Raw genomic sequence first — 15,766 nt, 5'->3', positions numbered from 1 at the left:
AATAAAACATCTGAAGCTTTCATATTATGAGTTCAATTCATGTAATAATTTCGAAAACACTCAAGTTTGACACTTGTCAGTAAGTCGGGACAAAACCAGTTTTAACATGGTTGAGGACAATACTAATCAGTATAAGGTTTTAATACAACAAACACAAAGTATAAAGCAATCCCTAAAATTGAAGCAAATGAACAAATTTCAACTAAAAAGAACAACCTCCATACCCGATCTTGAGGCTCATGGCTATTCTAGCTCAACAATCATAACATCAACTCTATAATAAGAGCACAGCTTCTTGAAAGAATTGTTCGAAAACTTGAGTTGTACACTCATAACATGGGCTTAAACAAATAAACCCCTAGACTTCTTCAATATTCCGTTTTTACCAATAGGACCCTAAATAAAGTCCAATTCTCAACATTCCCTCCCAAGATTAACAAAAGATATCCACTAAGCTCATCTTGTCACATAACCTAGACAAATCTAATAAACTAATTCCTTTAGTAAGACAGTCAGTCACTTGCTCTCCAGTGGCTACATGACTTAGTTACAGTAGCCAGTTATTCAGTTTTTCCTTGATGAAGAATCTATCAATCACCACATGATTGTTCAATTGTGTTGTGCCGGTTGTTGGCAATGTCGATTGCTAACTTGTTGTCGCACCACAACCTCATTTGAGTTCTTTGGTCCACCTTGAGCTCGACCAACAAGGCTATCAGCCACATCATCTCGACAACTCCTAAGGTCATGGTCATATACTCGGCCTTTGTTGTTGACCTCGCTACTATAGACAGTTTCTTGCTCTTCCAAGAGACCAAGTTGCCCCGTACGAGCATGCAGTATCTTGAGGTGGATCTTATCATCTGCGCAACTCGCCCAGTCAGCCCACAAAAGCCCTCAATGTCTGCATTCCCATTCTTCGTGAAAACCAACCACTTCACTAATGCACTCTTCATATACCTCAGAATCAGATACACTGCATCTACATGACCCTTACTTGAATCATGCATGTAGTGGCTCACCACGCTCATTATAAAAGAGATGTTGAGTCGAGGGTGACATAGACCAAAAGGCCCACCAATTTCTGGTATCTCACACGATCAACCGATTCTTCTGCCTCTGCACTCAGTATAGTCTTCTAGTCAATTGGAGAAACTGCAAGTCTTCACCCCAACATACATGTTTACGTGAGGAGATCTAGTACACACTTTCTCTGGGACAAAATCATCCCCTTTGAACTACTGATCACTTCAATCACAAGAAAGTATCTTACATGTCCAAGACCCTTAACCTCAAATTCATTACCCAATCTTATCTTTAGTTGGGCAATCTATCTCATCATCATCGGTTATAATCATTAACTTATCAACATACATAACAATTAGAAAATATAGTGGTGTGACCTTCATGTTGTCCAAAGAACACTGTATGATCTACATTAACCTGTTGATAGCACATACCCACTATAGTCTTTCTAAACTTATCAAATCAGGCTCGAATGGGCTGCTTTAAGCCATACAGTAACTTCCTGAGCCTACACATCTTGCCCACTATTTAGACTGGATCGAATCTTGCTTCTATCTCTACATTTATCTCCTCCAGTAACTCACCATGAAAAAATGCATTCTTCATATGTATCCTTACTATGCACATCTTTGCTACCGGTGTAAAGGTTTTATCATAGTTAATGTCATATGGTTGATTGTAATCTTTTGCCACTAGTCGTGTTTTGTTTCGTTTCACATTTCCTTCTAAAGTTTGCTTCACTGTAAATATTCACTTGCATCCAACTACCCCTTTTCCTACTAATAGTGGCATTCTCATGTTCAGTTTTTATCGAAAGCCTTAAGCTCTTCATGCATAGTCGCTTTCTACTTGGGATCCTTCTTAGCAACCTTCCAACACTTGAGTATATAAACAGTGCTCAAAGATGCAATGAATGATCCATGTAAAGGTGATATGTTAAAATATGAAATAAAGTTAGCAATATCACGTTTTCATCCACTGAAAAGATGTCCCAAATTGTTGCAAGAGGTCCCCCTTAAATTGAGGGGTTAGGAGAAGATGGAGGAATCATATCAACAAGGAGTTCTGAGTCAGATGTGAATGGTGTAGGTGTCTCAAGGGTTGGGGAAGACCGAAACAAGGGACTAGCTGGCACAAATGACACTGTAGACACCGTTCTTTCATTTTCTTCCTTCTCTGTGCATACACCCTTAGCTCACCTTCAATCTGAATCACACCACCTATGGGTTCACTCTCCTCATTTTTTGGTTCTCAATTGATTCATCCCACATTACTAGACAAGTCATTCCTCCCACGTGTAACTCTCTCACTATTGCTAATCGCCCCTCTTATGTCGTATCTCAGTATCTGGCAAGTCACCGAAGGGTGAAGTCAACTTCTGAGTGTAGTGTTTTTCAAATTTTCTTAATGACACATTCATGCTCACAGGCAGCCTCTTCTCTATCGGGCTCTAGCAGACATACCTCTTCTGGTTAGCAAAATAACCTACAAACACACAGTTCATGGCTTTGCGATCCAACTTCCCTACTGATGGCTTGTTATCATTCACAAAACACAAACATTCAAACACCTTCAATGAGAGAATTTCATTATTATCTCTTTTTAATATACGATAATGAGACTTCCAATCCAACACCCTCAAGGGCATCCTATTGAATAATTGAGCAGCTATCAAAACTACTTGCCCCCCATAAATGTTTTGCGACATTCAGTGCGATCATCATGTCTCGGGCAACCTCTAGAATGTGTTTATTCTTCATCTCTGCTGCATTTAGTGTCTGCGCATACGGACATGTTGTTTGATGTTATCTCTCTTAGGCTCACAATTATTCCTCAAATGTCATATTGGTATACTCAGCCCATTATCATACACAAATCACCCTTATTTTTCATCAAATATAATCAACTAAAACGAGAAAAGCATTCAATAAAAGTCACAAAAAATTGATAATCCTTCACAAAACTAGTAGAATAAGATCTCTAAACATCAAAATGTATCAAGTAAAAAACACCAGAACTCCTATTCTAATAACTGATATGAGAGCTCCTATTAAGCTTGTCAAACTCACAAGCATCACAAATAAGCTTTTGTTTATTTTTCTTTTCATACAACGAAGAATACAACTGACTCAATAAACTAAAATAAGAGTGTCACATGCGTCTATGATATAGCAACAAGACATCCTCCACACCCCTCTTAGATTCTCCTACTCTAGCATTCTCTACCATCAATGTCAAACCTGGGTCCATCCCCTCCCGGTCTAAGTACTAGAGTCCACTATGCCACGTTGCAGTCCCAAGTGTTTGATTGTCCCTTTCTTTTAGAAGATCACCTTAGAAATATCAAAAACAATAACACATTTTAGTTGAAGAATAATGACACTAATGGATAAAAAATTCACTCAAATATAATAAGCATGCAAAACATTAGTCAAAGTCATATAATTGATACTCCTCATTGTACCCTTACCAACTATAGTTTGTGTTGTACAATCAACAGTCTAGATGTATTCTAGTACAGTTAGGAAAGTATAGGAAAAAAACTCTCTAACAGTACACGTCATGTATCAAAATGCGTGAGAAGTTATTCATTTTGATGATTTTATAATGGAAGTAGAGGAAAGAGCATGAGTATCATAAATATCTATCAGAGTGAGCATAAGTGGCAATATTACCCTTTGATGATGACTAATTGGAAGCATCATCAATCTCATCTCTTGTTGCTTTCTGTTTTCTCTTCAGCAATCGTAGACACTCATGATTCTCATTGATAAAAATCACAACCGCCTCCCCCTCCTCTGCTACCAATAGACTTGCCCGGTAGACCCAATTTTCACCTTTTTGACTAACATGGCCACAACCACGGCCTCCACTCTGTTCACGCTCACGTCTCACTCTCCTTATGTGGCCTAAGGTCACGCTCAGATGCCCGATTTCACCATAGTAGTAGCATGAGCTCGAAGCAACCAAAGTTGATCGCGCACCCGAAAGTTAACTAGGCTCGGTGTAGCTTCATTGAACTCTCCTTCTATATCATCACATCAGTGGCATTATCTAGTGAAGGGATAATCTCCCAAACCAGGATAACATATCTCCTCTGACCAAAGGTTGGGTTCAGATGGGCCAAAAACTACATAGTCCTCATCTGTATGAAAATCTCCCCTTTCTTGCATTCCACAGTCATAGCTCGACATCGGTGAGAAGTGATCGAGATCTACCCACAACTGCTCTAGTTCTACGGAGTACTCTTGAATTAATCTATCACCCTAAACCACTGTCTTCATCTCATGCCCGCATGTGGTTCTCAGCTCCAACATATATTTTCTTCGGCTTCAGTCAGATGTCATTCACCCTTCGAATGACACCTACTGATGAGGCAATCGATGAAACCATCGAGTTGAGTAGCCGTGTATAAAGCAAGGCATGTGTGATCCTTCGCTCATCTCTCTCACCACTCACTCTTTGGACCGTCAAATATCTCTCGTCTCTTCCCAAATATAGCACCCTCAATCCAACGTGACCAACTCAGAAATATGAACGATCCATCAAATTTCAGATCCAAATGAGGGAGAATTAGCTTCAATTGTATTAGAGCACATGTTGAGATAGCAGCTCGCAATAAGACGGTAGCTTCCTGTATGAGCCCGATCAAAACTTTCAGAATTTCAAGATTTGTTTTCCTTAAGCTTCAAACATTTACCTATCGCACTATCTTCTGAAAACCTCAATTTAATCATTCCCCAACCTTAGTCGTCCTCTCATGCATGTAGAACACATGTTCTCTCCTCCACTGCTCTGGTTTCACACGCGCTTCACTTTGCCCAATACCGAGCAGCTCAAACCATCTTATTGCGATCCAGCAACCGAAGGTATCGTCAATTCGATCCTACCCATGCACGTTGTCTGCTTCCCGCGTCGTGCAATAGCGCCTGTATTATGAGCTTTTGTTTATCCTGACGTTGAATTCCTAGTTAGCTCTAATTGCAACTGTATCGCGTCGTGCAATAGTGTCTATATCACAAGTTCACATTGCTATCCCTTCGCTATTGTCCCAAATAATTCTAATCGCAACTGTTTCGTGACGAAGAAGCAAAAAGAAGAGGAAAATCAGCACAATGTTGATCCCGATGATTGAGCAGCACCAAGGATGCATGTCGATTCCGATCGAGAAACACCAACAACGCTCTTAGGATTAAGGGCTCTGATACCATATTAAAAGAAATGTTCAAAAACCTGCTTTGTACATTCATAACCTGGGCTTAAATGGAGAATTATAATGTTTTACAAATAAACCCATAGCCTTCTTCAATATGCCCTTTTTACCGATATGACCCTACATAAGGTCCAATTCTCAACACAGCTCAGTGGTCATCTGGATGTTGGTGATTCTACCGCCTTGAAAAGAAAAAATGGATGATGCTTTGTTCTCAAGCGTGCAAACCAAGGTGCAAAAGCAAGCTCTTCGAGAAAAAAAAAAGGATAAAGAATTAAATTAAACAGCCACTAAGTTGATGGAAATATAATTACTATGAATGTCTAAGAACTTTATATAAGTTTACATTTTCACCACTGAAATACCCTCTTAAACATTTTTTAATATAACTACTCTTCTTTTGTATCCAACTATCTAATCTGATATCAATTGATTACTTTTTTTAAATTCAGTCATTTGACAATAAAGATTTTCTTCTCCGCAAATACATATCATCTATTTTAAATAGAAAAAAAAATGTTTTTGGCCCAGCTACCTTCACCTCACACATCGACATTACCATGTTGACCAACACTACATCTGTTAAGACCACTACACCAACTTGTACCACACCATTTAAGCCTAGTCTAATATGTTGTGTGTGTGCAAGGTTAGGGTGCATTTGGGGCGGCGGTGCGCTGGCACGCCGCAATTTTTTTTGTTTTGCAAAATTGCATTCTGCCTATTTTTCCAAAAAATTGTATTTGAAAACTGTGTTTTACCACCATACCTGACTACCTGTAGTAATTGCAAGAAAATTGTGATTTGACATTAAAAAACAAATTGTAAGTCACTGCAACTTTTTGAACAGTAGTTTCTTCTTCATCAGCTTCATAATAGCCTCTTCAAACAATTATAATTGGCCCAAACAAACCCTTAAAAAGGAGTAATCGCAAACTGATCAAGTCTTTTGTCTTAACGAGGAGAAGCGCAAGTTTCCATGCAGATCGAGGTGTAAGCCTAAAAATAGAAAAAAGGCCATAAAACTAAAAATAATTCCAAAATATGATATAAATGTAAGGTTTAGAAAATCGAACCGATTAGCCAGTTCAACTGTGAACTGACAACAAGTCCCGTTCCGATTGACATAAAAAAACCTCTTGCATTGAACTGCACAAAACCGGATTGAACCGGTCATTCAACCCCAGAACTGGAGAACCGACAAACCGGCTCCGATTCTAAGAAATCATTCGGTTCACGAGCATTTACATACATGCCACCCAATTTTATGTATTTTAGATCTAACAACTAAACTCTATTTTTTACATTTATATCACCCAAATCACTCATAACACATTAAAAACATCATTATTACAAAGAAATTCAATTTACATACATACCACCCAATTTTATTTATATACATATCTTACACTAAACTCTATTTTTCTTAATTTATACTACCAAAATCATTCATATCACATAAAACATCACTATTTTAATTTTAAAAAGTGAAATACATGTTTTCAAGCATAGCTAAAGTTACATATGTTAATTGAATTTTTAGTGTTAGATATTTAAATACATATGAATTGAGTGAGATGTAAATCTCATGTATTATCATTTTTAAATATATTTATGATTTATTAAGTCATCTGGTTGAACCCTCCGGTTCAACCTTTGAACCTTAAACTTCTACTTCTATTGGTTCAATGTCTGGTCCGACTTTCACAACCTTGCATAAACCATTGATGATGTTGATTTGTTTTATTGTAAAGAAATAAATCACAAATCCTAATTTTAAATATTGATGTGAAACAAAATTTTGAAATGTGATTATAAATAAGCATTCACCCAAAATTTAAACATTCCATGAGAATCAAGATCATAGTGGCCTCATCCTTATTTTTATCATCTTCAAAAAAATCATCATATTTATTATCATCTAATTATATCTTATTGGTAACTTCAAAATGTTCTTCAAACTCTATAATCTTATTCTCTTTCTATATCAATAAATGTTAGATCAATTATAATTTAAAATAAAAGAATAACTTAAAAACATAATCAAGTAATTTTTTTTAAATTATCATTTAACTAATTTGGGCAATGTCCTAGATATATTAAATATAAAATAACATCATATAATATAATTTCTTGCATGACGTAATTGAGGTATTTCTCAAACTCATTGAGGCATAAAGCTTCAAGGGTCAAGTCTTAGAAAAAAAATCATAAATCTCACTAATAATGATAGTGCGGCTTTAGCTTCGAAACTTTTTTGTTCGCCTCAAATTGAGTTGTGCCTTGAGGAAAAGATGTGAATGCCTTTTTAAATTAGATGGGTGTGTTCTTACATTTGTAAGTACTACTACAAAAGACAATCAGACTAAGAAAACATGTCAAAAGTACACAGTCAAACAAACGTATCGAGGAGGTTTAGGCTACTAAGACATAGCCTTTAATGTATAGTCTTATATCTTCCTTATTCGCTATGCACAGAGACATGTTGCAAGTGGTAAGATGCAATATTATTACAAAGGTTGATGGAATTACCTACTAAGTGTTTCGTTGTAATAATTTCAATATATTTTTCACACGATAAGATTTTACAATTTATTGTAGTTAATTTTGGTAGAATCTATGTTAGAAAAAAAATAAACCTATGGATTTTGGGTTGTCAAAAAATAGTTCCCACAGGTTCTATTAGCAAAGCATTTTCGAATGAAAATGTATTTTCTCATGTTACCATGATTTCAAATATATTCCTTGCCCAAAAACTGATAAATTTTTATCATGATCATATTGGATTTAGTTTCATTTAGTGGTTTTTTAGTTATTAGCACGTGATAATTGAAATGACAAATAATTAACTACAAAGACCAGACAATTTGCACCTTGCCTCCCAAACATAATAATTTTCTCCATCAAATATAAGAGCTAATTAAACTTGCTAATCAGAATTGACTAAAGCAATAAAGTTGGCCATTGATGTGGTCACTAATGTTTAAGCAAACACCTACTATCAAAATATAGCTTTAATACAACTATTAAGTAACTAAGAAGTACTTCAATCTATTAAGAGAAAGGAGAGGAAGCTTTAAGGGATTGAATGAGGAAAAAGATGGAAAAAAAAAATCAAGTCGAGAAGATATTCTCAAATTAGAATTTAACTAGTTCATGTTTAAACTTTTTATAACTAAGTAGAGGCCACACTTATTTATTTGAACTCAAATTCCTTTATATTTTCACCATTCTAGGACATGCCTAATACATATACATTTATTAGCAAGTGATTTACAAACTTTTGTGTACAATTAAAATTAAATCTTTTTTATTTTATGAATTTGAGGACTGGGCTAAATAAATATAGCTAATCAAGTAAAATGTAGAGAAAAAAAATATCTATTATGCTGGTTGCCTACAAAAATATATATAATAGGTAGGAAGATAATTATATGTAAGGGGGTGTAAGGTGATAATGAAATTAACAAACTAAAGATTAAATACATTTAAATTTTTTAAACATGCAAAATAAAGGATAGAACGTCATGAAAAACCTAAAAACTTGAGATACTACGAAAAAAATGAGAGAGAGAGAGAGAGAGAGAGAGGGAGGGAGAGAGGAAGGGAGAAAGAAAGAGAAGAGCAAGAGAAAGAGAGAGGCTGACAACTCTCTCTGTCAACTGAAATAGGGTACGCAGAAGAGCACATTTCTTCCATTCGATAGGAGTTCTTTCATTTTGATTGATTCACATGCTAGAATCTTCATCAATAATAGTGTCCTCTCTCGATCTCACGCAGAGGAGCTCCTCTTTCGATCGATTCATACACAATCATCCTCTCTTCGTTCGAATTTGCACCTTCTAAAAATTTAGTGATGTCTTAGTTGTTGATCGCCAAACCTCCAAGTGCGCCTCATGGCCTCTCTCACCGCACAGGTGGGGGAACCCCTAACTCATTGAAATTTTGGAAGGGCTCTATCCCCTCCTCCAAAAACCCCTCGATCTTTTTTGATGCCCTAGCCGAACGATCTGAAGATCTTAATTTGGTGGACCTTCATTCCTCTACACTTCATCGTAAGCCAACATTGATCATTAATGATGATATGGTGGATGCCCTTGCCTCCCCTTATGCCTTCACTGTTGTTGGTAAGTTCTCACTCTGACGCCAGCCATAAGCAATGTATGTAAGTTTTTTCAACTTGAAATTTTTTGACAACTTTTCTATTGGACTTCTTAGCACTAGACATATTTTTATGAAGCTTGAAAATGATATAGATTATAGCCGCATCTTTGCTAGAAGATCTTACCTGTTGTTAACTGTCAAATGTGCTTGCTTAAATAAACTCCTTACTTTGACATTAGGGAAGAATCTCTAATTGTTCTTATGTGAGTATCTTTTCCCCACCTAAGACTGCATCTAATTAATCAAGTTTTTCATGTGGTGGCTTCCCTTGGCTGGCTGTTACACACTGACCAGGCTACAACCACATTATCGAGGCCTTCGGTGGCTAGAGTTATGGTGGAAATTGATATCTTTAAATCTCTATATGTGGCATTCTAGAGAAGAACAAAAAATAAGATTATTTCCCAAAAAAATTGTGTATGAAACTAGTCCCCTTTTTTGCCCTCATTGCAAGATTCATGGACATGCGGTTGATGAATGTTTCGTCCTCCACTCTGACTTAAGATATCAACCAAGGTTCAGGAGGGTCGTGGTCAAGTTTCTCAGAATGCTACATATAAACTAAATGCTGCTAGTATGGATAAGGATTAACATCAAAATAACAATTTTATGGAAAACCCTAACCCACAAATCTATACCAACTTTACTTCCCCCAATGAGGTAATCCCCAATTATGTCGTACAGATTATCCCTCTTAACCCTGATAGTAATGTGCCTTTAGTTTCTTCTTCGAAAAAATGATTCTAGTGAATCCCTTGTTAAAGATACGATCCAACCCAATAATATGGAGGACTTGGTCCTCCCAAGTAATGATGTTGATAAAAGTTCCTTTAATTTATGTGAAAAAACTTGTACCTTGAGCCCTAGCTCTCTCTCAATATTGTGGATTCTAATAGTCATTGCATTCAACCTACAAATTTGGATTCAGTTGACCTCTTATAAGGAGGGGGAATTGGAGGCCTCCACAGCTACAATCATAAAAATACTTTTAAATCTTTATAAAATAAATGAAATATTTTTGAAATAATAAATGCCAATTTAAGTTTGTATGTGTTACCTTTGAAAGCATAAATACTTTTAAATAACAAAAAATATATTTAATTCATATAATAAAGAAAATACTCATCTTATCCTTACGGAGGCCTTCTTTTATGCTTATTCCTCCAATTAATTACTTCTCTGACCCTCTATTATTGTTATCCAATCAGGATCTTAAAGTATTTTTAAAATATACATTATTTTAAACATTTAATTACTTATGGCAAAATCCTGAACTTACCTCAATTCACTTCATGCTCCTCTTGTGCAAATTAATTTCACGATCACCATCTCTAATCTTTTGGAATCAATTGTTCTTTGATTTTAATCGATGTCATAAGCTAATATAATCTAATATTAATATTTTAATAACCATTAAATCTAAAGTAATTAATTCAAATTATTTACATTATACCATTTCCTTCAAGGTCATCCACTTCAATCTCAAATTCTAATGTCTTTCCACTTTTGCTTTCTAATTTTAATTAGCATAAAAATGCATGATAAAATATAAATATAAAGTCAATTTAATATATGAAAAGATCTAATATAAACAAAAGCTTACTTATCTTATTACGATCTCAGCCGCACTATTCGACCCACAAGTAAGACTTACCCCGCTTCTTCTCCCTTACACGATAGGTCAACCCCATAACTTCGGCCTCTCCTTTTGATTCACATTCACGCTAGGTCATTCGCACGATTCTAGTTTTAAAACGAAACAGTCCGAACCATCAAAGTCGGCTCAAAATCCCTCTTTTTCAGTTATTACATAGAAGATATGGACAAGCAAATGAAATTACCGTGGAAAGTATAGGAAGAAAAGGGGGGAAAACAAAAGAAAGCGTCAATAAAAATAGACCAAAAAAATCAAAATAAGTTTAGCAGATCAACCCTAGGTCAACAAAAAAGAATGGAAAATGATTATTACAATCAATCTAAAATAGTTTTCAGGCTGATGAAAATTTTGATGATATAAGGATAAAGATATTTTCAAAGATTGCAAAACAACATCTTCAACTTTTCATTACAGAACATGTTTAGTATTATCTAAATATATCTAGAAAGTGAATCAACTCTAGCCAAAAAAGACAAAACTTCCGGAGAAAAAAATCTGAAATCAAGCCATACGGACATATTCAGTTAGAACACATCCCTCTAAGAGAAAGCGTTTTAGTAATTTAGATTCAAGTACGTCGTAAAACTAACACTCCGAAAAAAATATTAAATTAATGAAAAAAAATGCAAACGACAGAAAGGATAAAGGAATAAGCAATTAAAACATCCTGAATGCTGTAAACCTAAAAAAAAGTTCCAGTTAAAGTACGGTAAAATAACAATATTAATATCTCACAAAACAGTACAATAGTTTGGGAATTACGATGGTCTTCCTTCCCTTGTAAAGTTACATTAAAGTACTACATAAAATGTGGAATGTGCAGTCATAAATTGTGCTTAAGATCTCATCATAATTAATACAATATTTTTCAAGAAATGTCGAATGTTTAGTCATAAATTGTGCTTAAGATCTCATCATAATGAACACAATACTATTCCAGATGTATAGTAAATCAAGGCACCATCCATTTGATCATTAAATACAGAAACGTAAGATTTTAAGAAATATTTAAACCAATGAAACAAGATGGAAAAGGAGACGATTTATTAAGCTGGGAATTTGAACTTAAACACTCTTAATAATCAATAACTTGAATAACAAAAAGAAGTCCAGAGTATATAAGCAGATCCACCAAAAGTTTTCGAGGGATGTAGACATGTGCATATCGCTGTGATATTAGTTCAATTAACGAAAATTTTTTCAGTATTTACTCCGAGAGATGCGCATAAATGGTGGCAATGGATAAGCCCAACAGTATTATGCACTTCAGATACATAGAAATCAGAAGCATAATATAACCTCAAATCAAAACCCAAGGTGTGCTTCTACGTGAACAGTGACAAAAAAAAGTAGCAGGAGAAGTATTATGGATGTGAACCATGATGAGAAAAAGATCAAATCAAAACGATGTGTGACTGCTATGTGATAATCAGATAGTTCGCACCAAACAGTATTAAGATTATTAATGAATTCCGCTTACAACTTGGTGATGGATATCATAATCATGAAAATTAAATAAGAGAAGGGAATAACACTATCGTTACAAAGAAACGTATGAAGCTTTTATATTCTAAATTTAATTCATGTAATCAGTACAAAAACAGTCAAGTTTTGACACTTGCAAGTAAGCCAGGACAAAATCACCTTAATCTGGTTGAGGATACTACAAATCTATATAAAGTTTCAATACAATAAACACAAAGTATAAAGCAATCCCTACTTTGAAGCAAATAAACAAATTTCAACTAAAAAAAAAAATCTCCATACCCGATCTTAGGGCTCATGGCCTCACGGCTTAGCCCAACAGTCATGCCATCAAATCTAGAATAAGAGCACAGCCCAGTGGTCCTCCGTTGGACGCTGGTGATTCTGCAGCCCTGGTAAAGAAAAACGGTTGACTACGAGAAAGAGCACGCTAGTAAACAGTCATGGCAGTCGTCCCATAAGCGCCGACCAGCGTGCTCTCTCTCGTTGTCAAGCGTGCAAACCAGGGCGCAAAACTCAATCCCTCCACCTAAATCAAACAGTGCTACCACATCTCAGAAAAAGCAAAGAAACGGCGAGGAAAAGCACAAACATACTTTTTTTCTTTGCAGATCAGAAAGAAATTAATATATAAAGAACCATATAAGCCACCTTGCAACGATCTTTGCCCCCAACAACTCCCGATCTGCCGAAAGATCCCAATACCCGTTGGCCAAAAATATTAACACGAACAAATCGCCCGCATACGGTATCAGATCCACCTCGATCGGCGATACTAGAAGAGATCTCCTCAAACCCTAGCTCCATCAAAGAAGGATTAAGAGAAAGAAACAGAAGAAAGGAGAGAAGATCGAAGTGGATCGAGAAACCCAGATCCTACATGAAGCCGCCGAGAAAGGTACACCGTTGCCTCCCGTCCCTCTCCTAAGAAAAAGCAAAAAAGTACTTATTAGTTAATTTAAATTATTACAAAATTATGATCCAAAAAACTTGTTAGTTGCGAGTTTTCTCGGTTATTCGCCGGTAACGGGCATCTGTCGGTTGTAGGTGAAGGATTCAAAGGATAACCCTGGTTACTGACGTACCACATACTGACGCGTGTCAGCAAATTGTCCTGCCCGATGGGATGGTACGGAAATACCCCTGGGTTAGAGAACATGCTGTCACAATGGTCTTACCGTGCAAGTCTTTTTGAGCTTGGGAATTGTTTTCTGGAAAATTAAATTAATAAATGATTGATTCATGATTAAAACAAATAAATAAATGATAAATATTCAAATTAATTCCAATTTAGATGATGCATATTGTCTGATTAGCATGTTGAGTACATTGAATTTGTACACGAAAATAAAGTGATGCAAATATGGGTGGATTTATAATGAGAAAAAGTTATATGCCAATTGATAAGTTGTGTTATTATTAATTAGATTTTGTGGAAAATTGTTATAATTTTATGGGTTATTCTAATTAGTGAATGGTGCATTCCCCGTGTTGAAAAAAGAAAGCCAAAGAAATCTACGACATCACAAGCACGCGTAACAAAACTGAAGCAGATAACAAAATAAAGTAACATCAAATTTTTATGTGGAAAACCTCAAAAAAGGTAAAAATCAAGGGACATGTAGGCTACTTAAACATCTCTACTAATCAACTTAATGGGTACACAAAGTTTTTTCTCTAGAATACTGCTAGAGGAAATCAAAAATCAGCCATCAAATAGGTGTTAAACATCAGCTTCATCAAACACAAGAGTTGGGTGATTTCACTAAATTCAATAAAAATAAAAATTCCTAACTTTGAATCTCTTTCACGTTGTTGGCCTCAAATCCTCCAAGTTGTGAGAAGAATTTTGACACCAAATCGTTGGCCTTCCCTCTATTCGCTAAAACTCACCAAGAGAGGAGAGAAGAAAATCAAATGGAGAGTCAGGTAGCCAGCCGTCTATTTGTCCTATTTGTCTAAGAAAAACTCAATTTTTTTTTAATAATAATAGTTAAAACCGACTTACGGCTTTCAATGAGAAGCCAGTAGGTTTCAAGTAGGGGGGATCCACAACAATCTTCCCTTGATGTTCACATGAAGAAAAGCCTATACATGTGATTCATCAACATACTATAAGCTTCTCTTCTTCTTCTTCTTTTTAGTTTACTGTACGATTCTCTTTCGATAATGGTTTTGCCATCATATCAGAACTATTTTCATCAGTAAATGATCTTCTCGAGCTATAACATCTTTGAGTCTAATACATCACGAATTAATTGATATGTCACATCGATGTGCTTCAAACGTGAGTGGAATGTGAAATTCTTACTGAGATAATTGCACTATGACTATCACAGTATAAGACAAATTTATATTGCTTGTGGCCCAATTCTTGTAGCAATTTTTTCATCCTCAAAACTTCTTTGCAAGCTTCTGTGACCGCAATATATTCAACCTCATTAGTTGATAAAGCCACACACTTTTGTAGTTTAGGTTTTTCATGAAACTCCTCTGCTTGCAGAAGTCACCAAGCATGTCGAAAGTGGGCTTCCTCAAGTCCACATCACTGGCCATATCTACATTTGTATAACCATCCAAATAGGATTATCATTCCCAAAGCATAAATAGATTTTAGAAGAACCCTGAGATATTTGAAAATACACTTTATAGTTGTCAGTGTTCTTTTCCTCGATTGGAAAAAAACTGACTGACAATGCCAACTGCATGAGCAATATCTGGCCTCGTACATACCATAAAATACTTCAAGCTGCCTATAGAAGATGCATGCGACACTTTCCTCATTTATTTCTTCTCATTCTCACTTGTAGGGCATTGTTTAGTGCTAAGGTTAAAATGACCTATAAATGGAGAAATAATAGGCTACATGATGCTCATATTGAATCTTTCAAGAACTTTCTTTATGTACCTCTATAGAGATAGATATAGCTTGTTTTTCTTCCTATCACGAATGATCTTTATCCCAAGTATTTGCTTTGTTGGACCCAAATCTTTCATAGCAAAAGAATTTGTTTTCACTCTTGAGCTTCTCAATCTTAGTCACATCATTACCAACAATTAACATATCATCCACATATAGTAAGAGAATCAAAAAATCCGTATCAGAGAATTTCTTTATAAGAACACCATGGTTAGAAGTTCTTTTATTGTATTTATTTATTTCCATAAAAGCATCAAATTTTTGGTACCACTACCTTGGTAGTTGCTTAAGCCTATATAAA

At 35.5% G+C, this 15,766-nt stretch overlaps 1 protein-coding gene and 1 long non-coding RNA gene across 2 annotated transcripts; both read right to left on the bottom strand.

Moving 5' to 3' along the window:
- Positions 1-590: 590 nt before the first annotated feature.
- On the bottom strand, positions 591-1,031 carry LOC110018808 (uncharacterized mitochondrial protein AtMg00810-like). The gene has a single exon (XM_020716245.1). The coding sequence runs from the start codon at positions 1,029-1,031 to the stop codon at positions 591-593; it is 441 nt and encodes a 146-aa protein (XP_020571904.1).
- A 2,151-nt stretch (positions 1,032-3,182) lies between these two features.
- LOC110018918 lies at positions 3,183-13,482 on the bottom strand. The gene is made up of 3 exons (XR_002293408.1): positions 13,197-13,482; positions 12,828-13,074; positions 3,183-3,359 (listed from the first exon to the last, which is right to left on the bottom strand). It is a non-coding gene; the product is annotated as an uncharacterized LOC110018918 (long non-coding RNA).
- Between the last annotated feature and the right edge of the window lie 2,284 nt (positions 13,483-15,766).

Source organism: Phalaenopsis equestris, unplaced genomic scaffold, assembly GCF_001263595.1.
Source record: "Phalaenopsis equestris unplaced genomic scaffold, ASM126359v1 Scaffold000036, whole genome shotgun sequence".
Classification (NCBI taxonomy): Eukaryota; Viridiplantae; Streptophyta; class Magnoliopsida; order Asparagales; family Orchidaceae; genus Phalaenopsis; species Phalaenopsis equestris.
The sequence above is the reverse complement of the archived record's forward strand: the minus strand, read 5'-3'. Positions and strand labels throughout refer to the sequence as shown.

Coding starts and splice junctions, on each gene's coding strand:
- LOC110018808 (XM_020716245.1), bottom strand. CDS start 1,031: ATGAGCGTGGTGAGCCACTACATGCATGATTCAAGTAAGGGTCATGTA.